This window comes from Gadus macrocephalus, chromosome 9 (assembly GCF_031168955.1).
Source record: "Gadus macrocephalus chromosome 9, ASM3116895v1".
NCBI lineage: Eukaryota > Metazoa > Chordata > Actinopteri > Gadiformes > Gadidae > Gadus > Gadus macrocephalus.
The window spans coordinates 17325568-17340748 of NC_082390.1; the positions used below are offsets into that span (position 1 = coordinate 17325568).

Genomic DNA, 15181 nt, shown 5'->3' on the forward strand with positions numbered 1-15181 from the left:
CAAACACACACACACGTACACACATATACCCCCAGAATCCCCCAAGGGTTCATATGCTTATGTGACATATTTCCACACCTGCTCCCGCGACGGCATCGCCTGTGTTCCACTTTCAAGGTTCAAAAGCCTTGTTTTCACATCTTCCCCCGCAACATCTCTCCTCAAAGTCACCGGTGCGCTCTGGTGTGCTTCCTTACAGGGGCGGAGGCGGGCACCTCCCACAGGCCTCCAACCTCTCGCTCAACACCAGCCAAAACATCAACATCAAGTCGGAGCCCATCTCGCCCCCCAGGGAGCGGGTGGCCCAGTCGGGCTTCCCCCAGCAGCAGCAGCAGCAGCAGCAGCAGCAGCACCACCACCACCACCACCACCACCAGGGCTCCAGCCGGCAGGACCTGGGCCGCTCCCCCGTGGACAGCCTCAGCTCCTCCTGCAGCTCGTACGACGGCAGCGACCGTGAGGACCACCGGCCCGACTACCACTCGGGCGCCACGGCGGCGGTGGGGGGGGGCGGCGGCGGCGGCGGGCTGGGCAGACCCCCCACCGGGCCCGAGGATCGGGAGAGCCCCTCGGTGAAGCGCTTGCGGATGGACACGTGGGTGACATAGAGAGGAGCCCCTCTTTTTGAAAGCACCAGGGGGGGGATCCGACCGGCCCGTCGGTCCGACATGCGCTGGGAGAAGGGGGGGGGTAGATGGAGAGGTACACCTGGAGATTAAATCAACAGGGAAAAGGTTTGTAGAACTATCGACATGTTATTATTTAACTCCTTTTTCGGTTGCTGTTTGCCAAGACATGAGTGGCAGAAAATACAATTTGAATTGAAGGAAATAGTAAAAAAAGAAAGAGCTGGACATACTGAGGTGAATCTCTAACTGCGATGAGAAATAAAATATAAAACATGAGCTTGATTGGGTTTTATGCACATGCATCTCCTTTCAGGCACTGTTCATAGACATTAGTTTTACCAATAGACTATCTATTATTGTGACTATACTCACTGATCTGCTTAGGCCCCAAATCTCTCCTCTTTATTTGAGCCTTCGTGGTTACAATGTCCCCAACAATCAGATGCTTTGGGCTGAGGCCCCTGATATTTGAAGCAATCAGCGAGGATTCAACTTCTGTATAAACGTTGCTGTTGCAATTATTCAGGACCTTTCACACTCCACTTGCCCTCATGTTTTCTCTATCAACCAATCGATTCGGCTCAGAGACGAGAGGGAGCTCACGTTATACAAGAGTTACCGTCGAAAGCGACCTTTATGTTCACAGACATGTTAAAACACGAGATAGGAAAGAATTAGTTGCGATTATAGCATAACTTTCATGTTCTAATTTAAAAGAGTATAGGATATATAATGTGCAATTAAGATGAATGAAACGTGTCCAGTTGAACTGGTGAGAGTCCCGATGTTAACATACAACAATTCGTCAGTAATACAAAGCCAAAGGTGTTTCTCTCTGTTCTTATGTACAATCGCTTTTGGTTTCCTAGCCGTTCGCTTTTTAGAGTGCTTTTTTCTGTCTTTTCATTTTGATTGTGCTAACTAGAATGCGTGTAAAATCATGTAAGCCAGGTTTGAATCAATATCTAAAGCCATGAACACTTGCTGTCCTGTTTGTATAATTGACAATTTGAGCCAAACATTTGTTTGTTATGTATATAGTAACTTTAATATATATATCACCAGGGTATGAGTACATACTGAATGTACCATCACCAATTTTGAGAAAGTATATTTTTGTGGATTACCGCCGGGTTTACAAGGATAGACCCTTCACAAAAGAGAATTCATTTGACAATAGTTGCTACTTGGTTTGATTCACTGCAAACTCTATTTCTTTCTTTCTCTGTTTTTCTTTCTGTTACTTTTCTCTTGGCCTCAACACAAATTTTAACGACAATGCCATGAGTTGGAATTTTCCACTAAGTTATATTTGTTAAAGCGAGGGTGAAGAAGTAGCATTTCTTCTGTGTGAGCGATATATCTGCTTTCTACACTGCCAACATGCAGAACCAAGGCCCTATGTGGAGAAGAGCTTGTTTTGTGGAAAGATATGCCACGCCTTTCATAGGCCCATTTTTGTTCCAGTACAGTAATCCCCCCAGAAAAAGAGGAATCCTCTGACTCATAGAGGAAGCATTTCAACATTGATGATACATTTTTAAATGATTGGACATTACAATAGATCACCGTGGGCCACTTATAAACGTCTGGATACTCCCATTACACTTGTTTTTAGTTTATGTTTTATCGGCTCTGGAAATTGCATCATATATATTCAACCCCCCCATTGTAATTAGTTATTCCTATGAAAGCCTACACGTCTATCAAGTGCATTTTAGCGCACAGAGGGCTTGAAGATATGAACGTTCAGTTGGGATTCACAAAGGCTGTTCTCATGTAAACGTAGAGCACAGCATTGGAAAAGTCCTTCCAATAAAGAAAATTCATGGTCATTGATGTTTTAACAACTGCTGGATCGAACACATTTCCAGAGACGTCCGCTATAGAAATGGAGTATCACTCTGCATTCACCATTCCATATCTTGTGCATCATCATTTTAGCTCCTTCATTGATTTCATTCAAAGTTGACCAAGGGTCAAACTGAATCTATGCAGTATTCAAAGCTCAAAATCACCTAGTTTGGATCACTGACGTTTTATAACCCATTTACAGTGAGGTTTCATTTAACTAACATAATTCGGACGAGGGTATATCTAATTGTTTGGTATCAGTGGGTGGGCTAGTTTGTAAATGGGAGACTTAAAGGTAAATTCCACTGCAAAGCAAAATGAAGGTAATTTAGATGAATGACATAGTGGATGTCACAAGTAACCGAGTTTAGAAGTACTATTGTTGTCTTTGGAGAGCTATTTTGCTCACTTCCCCCAGTTGTAGTCCACAGTAGAGGAAGACACCAGACACCATAGTTTAGCAATCCATCAATATGATAACCACACAGATAACTGGGTGACAGATGGCTATCTCTAGGTGGATAGGCAACATTCCCTTTTAATGGCAGACCCATTGTGGAATTTGCCTTTAAGTGACATAGAACGAGGTACCAGGCCTGCCCACAAAAGCAAAGAAATTAAAAAAGACATGTAAAGATTAAGAAACATCATCTCACATTCCCATCAAGACAATTTTGAAAAGCACTATTTCTATCCAGGAGAATGTATTCCAATGGAGGCACTGCAGGTGGACCACAGCAATAAGACAGCCTGGCTTCACACGTCGAGCGCTCACTTAGCACTTGATGGAATATCAGGGATTTTTTGTAGCTTCTCAGTAGATTTACTGTTAGGGACCCCCCCTTCCCCCTCCCCCTGAAAAAAAAACATTGCCCAGTTAAATCTGGTTATAGCCAAGTCTAAACTCTTTAAACAAGATTCACACAAGACGATGTGTACAGGGAATGCAACGTGATACACTGGCTCTAAATGGTGTGTCGGAATATGTGCAGAACTGAATGTGACAGGCAAGAGAAAATCAACCCACCTTTTTAGAGAACTTTGCTGTGCAGGAGTACACTGCTTTGCGTCAATGCTTTTATAAAGAGAACCGTGTTTGGTAAATGTCTGTTGTAGTTGTTAGTTCACTTAAATAAGCTGTTGTTCGGTTTGATTGCTCAGACTGTTGGCCGCACAAGCTGGACTTTGTTGCCAATAATGAAATTATCCGTTCACAAAATCAAGACAATTCATTTGCATTTTATTTTTCCTTGAATGTCCTGTTTTATCGTCATCATGCAATGAATATTCAATTGAACTTTTTATTAAACATTTAAAGTACTATGCTAGATATTGTACAAAATTTGTATTCTGCCTTCACAAAAGTAAAAAAAAAACATCATTGGCTTTTAATGTGTAATTTAAGTCATCTCACTTATTCTGCATAAAATGAAGTGAACAGCTCTTACATAGAATGTGTCCTCTTGTAAAATCCCCAACAATAGACACTGTCTACTTTAATAAACACCTCAATGTATGCTCCGTCAGTATTCTGACAAACATTTGTCTTTTATTGAACTCTTCTTATTCTAATGAGGGGCTTATGCATGTAATAGCAACGTTTTTATGGTTAAAATGTTTTTCATGATCTTTCGATCCTCAATAACATTGGCAAGATTTGCTGATTTCTCTGCAAGACATTCTTAAAGATGTCATTGATGCTTTATAAATGTTGGTTTAGGGCATTTTAGATTAACCCTAATGTGTTCACTGTCTACAATATTCCTACCAAATGTGTGTGTGAATCGAGAATATTTCAAGTCAAAAGGGCTGATGAAACTAAGTTTAATAATGAACTGTGATGTGAGTAGTTCTGAATTTGAGTATGTCTTATTTTTGAACGAGACGCGCCGCATAATAGCCTGGCTCATTCCATGCTATATATGAAAGTACCACCAGGGGGCATCAATAGACAGGGAACTAAGAAGTCGCTCCTAACGTGCAGCACAGCGTCTCAGAATGTTCAGCACATTGCTTGTTACTTTTTACAATCCAATCCCTACTTAAAAAACGAATAGAGAACATGATTTATCAAATGCTTAAGTAGCAAAACATGATATGCAGCGCTGCAGTCACGCATTTCCACCTTTATGACAACGGACGGTAAGGCTGACCAATGTTGTTTGTGTTATCGTTCATAAAACAAGAAAACACAGTCTATACAAACATTGCGATTATGCCTATGACATAGCTCACAGCTTGGTTGACAACGTAATTTTTTCATTGCACCATGCAGTCTTATTCGGTCAGTGGTCCCTGAGTTCATGTTGTTGGCTGGCTGCTCTGAGACCAGCTGTTTCGTTGGCTGGAATGATGGGGTGCATGTTGTTGGCTGGCTGCTCTGAGATCAGCTGTGTCCGTGGCTGGATGGGCTTCAGAAGCGTGCCTGTGTCGAGTAACCAAGCATGGTTTTTAGCTTGTTTGAGTTGTGTGACGAGAAGGAAGGGCGATAGGGCCACCTGCCACAAGGGCTTGCCCTTTTTCATTCATCTCCCCTTTTAACTGGGTGCCAAATTCATGTGGGCCTGAGCTCCTTAAAGACATCAGCAAATATTGAAGGGCCCCGTCCAGACACAAACGCATCTGTTATCACCCATCGTCTCTGTGGACGAAGGAGTGTGAACAGCAGCCGTTCTGTGGCATGAAGCGTCCATGTCGGGACTCTTGGCAAGGCGTCGAACTTCAAACAAATGATTACTGATTATATGGAAATGAGATAAAAAAAATAAAGAGCCTATAGCTGGCTACTGACGTCAAAGTCAGAGAGTTGTACACAACCCGGTAGGAGATAAATAAAGAAAAGAGGAACAGAGATACCATTACTAAGTAGCCTACCTCCTACCACCTTTCTCCCCCACGTCGTTTGGTTTTGATCAGGTGACCCTAAGGTTAATCGCTGACATCATCATGGGCTCTTCCCCATAAGCTCTTCCGTCTCTGAGAGTAGTGATCGTGATGCCCTTCAAGCATTCGGTTTGGACTGTGTAGTATTAGAGCATTACACGCAATGCAAATAATTGTAAAAATACAACAAATAAAAAAGTTGATCGTCTCAGGGAAGTGAGGCTGCAGCTTCTCCAGATCTGTATCGGATGGATCAGTCCGATACAGATCTATTAGCAGCACCCAACATGGACTACAATGAACCGAAAGCAATGTCAATTGCGCTTGTCTACGTGTGAAGGTAGTCACGGACCGTGTTCCTTATATACAAACAACTACATATAAACGCTGACATACACACTTGTATATTGCTCTAATGTTGTCCCACTTTAGTCTCCAAACAAACCAAGGCGTCCACTTTCCCTACTGCCGACGTTAGGGCAATCGCAGCGCCATCGAAACTACCTAGTGGGACTGGTATGTCCAGTTTGATCCACCACCTGGTCGAGACTCCGCCAATCATGAACGTGCCACACACTGAGGTATGTTGAGTTGTGTTGAACACTTCATGCTCGACCCCACAGTAGATCCACTGATGGCTACTGGAAGACTGTTTAACGTTTGACGAAAATTGATCAAAAACTTGGTTTGACAAACTTTGAGGCGCGTCAATCTTTAGAAACGAGGAAGCACATCGCTACTGGACAGGTAAGCCTACTATATATTTTTTTTCTTCGTCGAAATTGGCATACGCGTTGAGTTTTTATGTAAGTTATTTAGCAGTGAAAGTTATAATAATATTTTACATTATATGTAACTCGTTTAAACGATCTAGTTGAGTTGTGCCTACAGTGCTTTTGTTTGAACAACTTGTTAATATGTGTTAGTTTTCTTTGAATAAAGTTGTACAATTAAGTAATACAGTGACAATTTTGGATATAATTAACCGCACGAGTTATAATAAATGAAGTCTGGCAGCAGTCATTACACAGCTATATGCCTCGTGAAGTGCATAGCAAATATATATAATATTCAGTGTTGATCCTGAATATGTCACCTGGCTAAAGGATTTGGATTATTTATTTGACTGTTTTATGTTTGTTTTAAAGCCATTATTTACAAAAGATGGAATCCAAGAAGAAACCATTCTTCTTAAAGTTCCTGCAGCCGAAGAAGGCAGGTAAAAAGACAGGCGACAAGCAGGGAAAAAAACTGGCCCACAGACGTAGCATCTCGTTCCCTGACCTGCGGATGCTGCCGGATGCGGGCCTTCCGGACTCGCCGGGCCCCGCCAGCTCTCCCTCTCAAAGTGACAACGAATCCATTGCCAGTGAAAACATCCCTTGCGAGCGGCCGTCCTCAGACAGAGCAAACTATGACGTGGCCCCCGTGCTGCGGTACCCTCCCACCAGGGACTACGTGGACAACAGGATCACGGCACCTGCAGAGAGCTTCAACCACTCCGACGACTCAGACTACATCAGGCGACGCATGAACTCCTCCGGCAAATGGAGCTTTCACAGCGAACCAGGCAGGGTCCCCCGAGCCAACGTGATGGAGCCCGCGCCCTCTCTTCTGGCCCTTCCCGTCCCGTCGCCCAGACACGTCTCCGCCAACCAGCTGGTCGCACGGCTGGCGGCGTTGGACGGGAGGGAGAACTTGGACCGATCGGACACCTCCTCCGTGGGGATGTCGGAGGCCGTCTCCTCGGCGCTGTCCAGGGCCAGCTCCTTCGGGGATCAGGGGAGGGGCCCGGCGTCGCCGTCCTTCCTGCGGGTGTCCCCGTCGCAGGGGCCCCGGGAGCAGGCCGAGCGCTGGGCCCCGCTGCCCGACGGCTACTCGGACGAGGAGCGCGGCGTGGTGACGTGGAACACGGACTCGGAGGACCAGGACAGGGAGATCATGTCCCAGTACTTCTCCAAGCTGGAGGAGAACCCGGCAGAGGAGGAGGAGGAGGAGGAGGAGGAGGAGCAGGAGAACCCGACGATGGATCCCAATGAGGTCAGTACTGCCGGGGGCCGTGACGGGGGTTTCAGCCATGCGGTCACGAGCGCGTCACCTGGGTGCCTCTTGACTTGAAATTCAAGAATCACCCAGCAAACCAGTTGTTATTGTTATTCTAATGGTGAGGAAGCTCTGCGAGGGCGGCTTGGGAACTTCCTACAGAACCCACATAGTGACAGCATGACGTCCGGACTGATTTATTTACCTGCCAGGAACAAAGCATACACCCTTGTGTTCCTGAGCGTACATGTGTGATTCATCATGGGGATGAGTGAGACAACCGAAGTTATGCCGCAGTTAAAGCCATTTGTTACTTATACTACACATAACTATGTCATGTCCCTGACTTTCTTTGCTTATACTCAAACTTTTATTGTTCATAATTTGTAGTTGTTTCATATTGCAGCACTACAGAGAATGTGGGATGTTTACTACAAATTGATAGTTTTCCCCTCATGTTCCCTGAAAGTTCCCTTGATTTATGTTCCAGTGGACAGTATATAGAATGAACAATATAGTGTGTGTGTGTGTGTGTGTGTGTGTGTGTGTGTGTGTGTGTGTGTGTGTGTGTGTGTGTGTGTGTGTGTGTGTGTGTGTGTGTGTGTAGTGCTTGTCCATTGCAACGTCACATCACAATGACCACCATCATTTTTCAAGTAAAGGAGCATTGGATTGTTAGTTATTATGTTGGTATTGTAGTAATTGTTTTTTGGCCATTGGTTAATTTATTAATTAGTTAAGTAATCGTTAATTACATTGTTGTGTTTGAAAGTGCCACAGTGTTTCTCATGGGAGACATGGCAAAACAAAGTTTACAATAGTGCAGGTGTATCCCATGATGATTCTGATATACAAGCCCTATAGCATCTTACTTAACCTATACCATGATCAAAAACGGTGGAACAAACAGAACCGTGAAACACCTAAAACGTAACACCCCTAGGTATGTAGTCATAAAGTCTACACCATATGTAACATGTCGCCTACCTTTGGGCTTGTAAAGCACACAGCTTTTTTTTTAATATTTAAATACCTTTGTGATCTTTGTTCACACTAAGAGCATTGCATCTTGTGGTTTCTGGATTTTAAAGAACTCCATTCTTAAAAACCTGAAATTCAAGTCAGTGCCTCACCAAGTTGTTTGTACTGGCTCCCATAAAAACAATCTAAGCGCTGCAATGTTTCCAAATGCGTTGTACTCAGACACCCCACATTTCATACATATCTCTCAGAACACTCAGTATTGCACTGAACTGAACTTATTCTTCCAATTCCACCACACAGGCCCTCTACACCTCACAGAGACATAAAGAATTATGGAGAAACTCATAGAATAGACACAGAAACATTAAATTCATTTTTCGAATATGTCCTGAGTTTAGTGTTAACTCTAAAGTCGTTTCCCCTTCTTCTGTGCAGGTGAACGAACAGGATGACCTCTTTGATGAGGTGAAGCGGGATCTGTCCGACAACTCTGTGAGTAGTGACAGGACTGGTCTTTCACTTATCGGAAGGACTCGGCTGAACTATCTAGAGATATTTCTTATTATCTCTTTATCACTTGTTTTGTTTCTAAACAGGCCGGGCCATCAGCTTCCCCTATAAGCCCTCTCCAAAGCCAGAGATACCTGCTGAACATAAACCTGAAGGAGGGGAAGAACCTGGCCATTAAGAACAGGCGATCTGGTAGGTCAAGAGATATTTGATTACTGTGATTCATACAATTACTAATGAATCAAATGCATATACTGTATATATTTTTTGTAGGCCCAAAACAGAGCCATTTTCTTGGTGACTTAGGATTTGGCAAGAAGCCCATCTGGTCAAGATGGGCTTGTATAAGACTAGTCTCTTCTGACTAGATTCCATTGCAAGAAGTACCTAAAGTATGCAGTCCGACCTTGAAAAGTATTTACACCAGGAAAACAGGCTATGTAGGAAATGGAGACAAACAACACGTGATCTGTGTTTTCCCTGATCAAGAGGCATGCAATATTTGAGTATTCCTCACTCTCTCGTTATTATTGTGTAAACTCACACTTATATTAAATAATAATAATAATAATAATATTAAATCTTTCTCTAAAAAACGAAATGTGTAGAGATTTTACAAATTTGGTAGGAATAAAAGCAGCCCCATACATTACCATTTTTATAAACATCTATTGCTGGCAATTCTGTTAAAAGATTTCTTTGCATTAAAGGGGTAGTTCGGAATTTTGGACATAGGGCCTGATTCCCAAGTGAGCATTGGTATTCTATATCACTGGAGACAGTTTTCAACACATTTCATTCAGTCCTTCTAGTTGCAGAGTTCGCTCGTGCTAGGCTAGCGCACGTCAACGGGCAATGCTAGCCTGCTATTAAAAACAGTCTTACCCACTCCACAGTACACCCGAGGTAAATCAATTATAACGACAGACTATAAATCTAAATGTCTGTTTATAGAATAATGTTAGAAATAAAACCAACCTTGCATTGCATTGCATTTTGAGGGAATTGCGGGGTCTCAGCAGCAGTGTTTATATTCCTGTACGTAGGCTACGGCAGCGGCGGACTGATACCTAGGTTACCTGCCGCTGTCATTGCTACAAACGCAGAGTACAGTGAACGAAGGAATTCTATAAGCGTATTCAATTAACAAGATATGCCCACGTTTGGAGGAGTTAGCGATGCATCTGCTTTTGAAGACGATTATGAGGAATTTGTTGTATCCAACGAACCGTACATGTACGAGCCGGTGTTTTGATGTCCAAGCCAGCAGCAACAAGCCACAGTTGAGTCCTTTCTGGATCTCGCACTGGAAATTGGTGGAAACTTTGTGGTGCCCATCTGTACCGTTTATTTCTACAATTTCTAAAAGCACACTGAACCATCATGTTGCCTAGTCGTTCAATTGCGCTTCGGTCCCACGCTTCTCTGTTTACTTTCTTCTGTCGTGATTCGGTTACAAACCTAACCAGCGCATAGTAAAATTCCGCTTCTGCTGAGAAAGTAGTCCCTCGATGATTCATGCGATGCAAGGTTAGTTTTATTTCTAACATTATTCTATCAACACAGACATTTAAATCTATAGTCTGGCGTTATAATTGATTTACCTCGGGTGTACTGTGGAGTGGGTAAGACTGTTTTTAATAGCAGGCTAGCATTGCCCGTTGCCGTGCGCTAGCCTAGCACGAGCGAACTCTGCAACTAGAAGGACTGAATGAAATGTGTTGAAAACTGTCTCCAGTGATATAGAATACCAATGCTCACTTGGGAATCAGGCCCTATGTCCAAAATTCCGAACTACCCCTTTAAGAACCTCTTTTTGTGTTGTCTAATCAAATGTATTTTTTCGGAGGGAGATTTAAATGAAAAGGAGCGAGAGAGACAGACAAAAGAGAGGATGGGGGCTGGTTTAAAAAACAAACCTCCATCTGTCATTTCATCATGCTCCCTTGACCTCTTCCTTGTGGCCTAATTGGCCCGGTAGCGGGTAGCGGTTAAGTTTTGACGGCAGCGACCTCAAGTGGCTACAAATTGAACTGCAGTGTGAGTGCTGCATCGCGGGACACTTTTTTCTCATTTATTTTTCTCATTTCTCATACACATTTTATATTATACATGTTCCAAAATCCCTTAAAGAACATAGCTCATTCAAACAGTGTAATCGCAATTGTAGTCTATCTTAATAGATTCTGGGATTTGAAATAAAAAAATGTATGTCCTATGAATCACCTCAAAGTGTTGGGCGAGCCCCACCGTTCTATATGCTGACACCCAGGCCAGACCTGCTCTCCCTGGCAGTCAGGAGCCTTCCTCCCCCTGGCAGCAAGGCCCCATAATGATGCAATACCCACACGCCCTCTGCTCTGCTCCACTTTGCCCCACAATCAACACCCCGCCAAAGCACCCATCAACGACCAAACACGGTCATTACATATTCTGAAAGGGTCGCGGCCCCCCACATCCACCACACTCACACATTTGCTGCCCCCTGACCCCGGTCCTATATTTCATATCAATATATAAATGAATATATTTCTTTTGCGTTTCGCCCGCCACCCGTCTCCGTGGTGCCGTGTGGGGCTCTCTCCGTCGGCCTCCCTCCCTCTCTCTCTCTCTCTCTCTCTCTCTCTCTCCCTCGCCCGTCCGCTGCCACATTCTGCTCCTGTCAAGCTGCCTGGAGGTTCCCCGTCACTGGCTGGCAGGGCGGTGCCGCTGTGGGTCCTGGCTGCCTGGGCGAGATGTTCATTTGGAGTGGGGAGCTGACAGGCCTGACAGCCCATCCCCACAGGGCCTTTGTCATGTGATTCAGCCTCCCTGCAGGCTCTCTCAAGCACCCCCTTTATTCCCGTATACAAATGAAGGCATTGGACTGGCTTTCATTTTCTTTTTTTTTCTTGTGTGGGGGGGGGGGGCAATCTGCATGCCACAGCAGAGACAAAGACGCGCTGTACCCCCGTGGGCCGCGCTGCCTCTCTCACACCCCCTCTCAGCCGGCCGGGAGATTAGCACTGGTTGCTTCTCGCCGCCGTGCTCGGCCGCCCGCCGCATGCCGCCCAGTGCTTCCACTCTTCTACCAGTAAACAGCTCTACGCTCGCTCCTCTGCCAAAGGACCCCCCTCAAACACTCACTCAGCCGCTCGCTCACACACACACACACGCGCGCAGGCACGCACACACACACACACACACATTCACACACCCTTCCCCCCCATAGTGGTTGAATCAAAGAGCTGCTGTGTGTGTGGGTGTGTATGTGGGTTTGTGTGGGAGTGTGTGTGTGTGTCTAAATACAGTGTGTGTGTGTGTGTGTGTGTGTGGGGGTGTGTGGGTGTTTGGGTGTGTGTTTGTGTGTGTGTGGTCAAATACAGTGTGTGTGTGTGTGTGTGTGTGTTTGTGTGTGTGTGTGTGTGTGTGTATGTGTGTGTGTGTGTGTGTGTGTGTGTGTGGTCAAATACAGTGTGTTTGTGTGTTCTCATCCGTAATCTGTGTTTTTATTCATGGCGATGTGTGCTGTGTGAAACAATCTTTGGATATTTTAGACCATTTTAGATCATTATCTTTACGCCAGGAGCTTACCAAAACACTCAATAGCTCACCGTCCGGCCACAGGCCCACCTGATCACTGACGTCTTGACCGTAGCGGGGTGTGTGTTGATGTGTGTTCCAGCCACCAGTGATCCCTACGTGAAGTTCAAGATTGAAGGGAAGCAGTTCTACAAGAGCAAAGTGGTGTACAAGAGTCTAAACCCCCACTGGAACGAGTCCTTCTCACACCCCCTGCGAGACAAGGACCATGGCATCGAGGCCCGGGTACCCACTGCTGCCCTCTCCTGCACAGATCAACACATCCCCGGGTGCTGTCCCCGGGCCACGGAGAGAGGCCTCAGGTTCTTTTGTAACACATTGTGTCTTTTTCTGTGTGTCCAGGTTTACGACAAGAATCTGACCAGTGATGAGTTCATGGGCTCCACCATGATTTCCATCAGCAACCTGGAACTGTACAAGTACGTTCTGCCTTCCGTTCTCGCATGAAATAGCAAAATAAAAAAGGTTAATTATTGCCAACGGAGGTCCTTAAGTCCAGTCCTTTGAAACTTCTTCATACTGTTGTTTGTGAACAGGAACTACGAGATTGAGCTGCGTCTGGATGATCCTAAGAGTAAAGAAGATAACCTGGGTTCCATCGTCGTGGACCTCTGTTTGATGTACAGAGATGCAACCATCAAGAGGAACCCGGTAACTCACATACTTTCTGAGAGTTTTTGCTGACATGAACTGTTGCTGTGTTCATTTATACTGATATGAATTCTCGTTTGATTGACAGATCAACAGATGGCCACAAAAGAAGAATAAGGTTTGTATTTAAAGTTTTTTAATTATGTGTATGCATTACTTGTATCTAGTTTTTGTCAGCGGTGCTTGCAGGGGTTGTTTTATTGTGGAGGACCACTAGGGGGCAGTAAATCACTGTGCAATGAGGCCGCAAAGATCGAGGTGCGTGCCAAGGATTTAGGCCTTTGTGTGTAACCTTGATTCGAGCTGTGGGTTTCTCCCTTTTTTTACAGCACACTGTTCTTGCAGAGCATTGCTATATAATCATTACAAACAGCATCATTATTTCCCCAAAAACAAAACAAAAAACTTAGTAGCTCCCATATTTTCTAAAATCACAACCTATTTCTTGAAACTCTTATTCGATAAAATAGACTATTTTGCTGATTATATTTTTTTATTTCTTATTTGGTCGGTAAGCACACTTACACCCAGTTAAATGTCACATCTGCTCCCTCTTTTAATGGTCACGGAGACAATCTCAGTTGGATATTTTACAAAAGAAATGAAGCAATTTCATCCACGGTGCAGGTTGTCCCTGCAGATGGCCAGAGGGACTCAGGGAGGGAACCAGAAACGTGTGATGGGATTTTGCGGGAACGTGTCGCCCAAATCACAGTGCTAATTTAACAACGCTGCGATGCTAACTTCATGCCTGCATCTTTTTGGGGGGGGGGGGGGTTTTCGCTTTCCCTCTTTTTATTATTTTACCACGTAGAATATCCTTTTGCATTTAACACCTATCCTGGTGGGTGCTGGAGGCACAGCTCCCCCCGCTCCCCGAACCACACACACACACACACACACACACACACACACACACACACACACACACACACACACACACACACACACACACACACACACACACACACACACACATAGCTCCGTAGCACTACCCCCCCCACCACCGCCACCACCACACACTCTCTCTCGAAGGAACTCTGCTCGTGTGTGTGTGTGTGTGTGTCCAACAGGGAGCAGGGCTGTATGGGAGGGGGTGGTTGAGGAGAGGGGGCGGGGGGGGGGGGGGGCGTTGGTTGGGTGGGTGGGCTGTGCTGTTGGAGGCAGGCTGCCAGCGCGGGATGCCTGAGATGGTCAGACTGATAATTCCCAGGCACGGCGGGGCAATAACCCAGATGTTAGGGACGTAATGTCCCAGCTGTGGACGGACAGAGGCGAGGCAGCGTCCCGCCAAATGGGCCGGGGGTCCGAGCTCATCCGGTGGGTCCCCATATGCCGTCCCCCCCCCAGCATATGGAAGCCATCGCCGCGGCCCTTTTATGAACCAGGAATAGGCCCTCTTTAGGGGCCACTTACAGTTAAGTGGAATTGTTTTATTGGCCGCCGAGATAGAAATGTGTCCAAGATAAACACCCGGGATGACTTGGGCCGGGGCCTGGTTTATATCAGCGCCCTCCCCCCCTCCCTCTCTGCTCCCCCCCTCCCTCTCTGCTCCCCCCCTCCCCTCTCTGCTCCCTCCCCTCCGCTTCTTTTGGAAGGGGTCGCGTGGGGGGGCTGATATTTATAGCCTGTGTGTCTGTGGTGTTCCATGTTAATTCAAGTCCCTGAGATGTGCTTTGATCCCCCCCCCCCCCCCCCCCCCCCCCCCACACACACACACACACCCGCCCCAGGATTGGGGTGGTGGTCGGGGGGAGGGGTTGACCCTGTGTTCAACAGAGGAGGGCAGACTGGGAGCTTGGGTGGTTGACGGGGAATGGGGCGGAGGTGCTGGGCAGTGGAGAGTTGGTGTAGGGGGGCAGGGGGTGGTGGCATTGGGGGCGTGGAGGGGGGGTGGTGTCAGGGGCTGGTTGAAGCCTTGTCGGCGCGGGGCGGCCCAAGGAGCCGGGGCAGCCAGAGGGGCGGCTGGTGGCTCCACCGCTAACACCCCCTCTCTCCCTCCTTCTCTCTGAGAGAGGGCGAGATATGGGGACGGCCTCTCGCTT

General features: G+C 46.0%; 2 protein-coding genes across 6 annotated transcripts in view; both read left to right on the forward strand.

The window, feature by feature from the left end:
• mef2aa (myocyte enhancer factor 2aa) overlaps positions 1-4024 on the forward strand; it is a 54995-nt gene extending 50971 nt beyond the window's left edge. For all 5 annotated transcript variants that reach the window (XM_060061243.1, XM_060061245.1, XM_060061241.1 and 2 more), the window contains one exon: positions 200-4024. In XM_060061243.1, coding sequence (XP_059917226.1) covers positions 200-608 — 409 coding nt within the window. In that variant the 3' untranslated portion in view covers positions 609-4024. The remainder of the gene's footprint in view (positions 1-199) is intronic.
• Positions 4025-5513: 1489 nt separating this feature from the next.
• On the forward strand, positions 5514-13993 carry mctp2a (multiple C2 domains, transmembrane 2a). The gene is made up of 8 exons (XM_060061246.1): positions 5514-6113; positions 6515-7406; positions 8829-8885; positions 8990-9095; positions 12568-12710; positions 12828-12904; positions 13022-13136; positions 13225-13993. The coding sequence occupies exons 2-8, from the start codon at positions 6531-6533 to the stop codon at positions 13264-13266; spliced, it is 1416 nt and encodes a 471-aa protein (XP_059917229.1). The 5' UTR covers positions 5514-6113; positions 6515-6530; the 3' UTR covers positions 13267-13993.
• The last annotated feature ends 1188 nt before the right edge of the window (positions 13994-15181 follow it).

Coding starts and splice junctions, on each gene's coding strand:
- mctp2a (XM_060061246.1), top strand. CDS start 6,531: ATGGAATCCAAGAAGAAACCATTCTTCTTAAAGTTCCTGCAGCCGAAG. Junction 12,905..13,021: donor AGCAACCTGGAACTGTACAA/GTACGTTCTGCC, acceptor GTTTGTGAACAG/GAACTACGAGATTGAGCTGC. Junction 13,137..13,224: donor CAACCATCAAGAGGAACCCG/GTAACTCACATA, acceptor TTTGATTGACAG/ATCAACAGATGGCCACAAAA.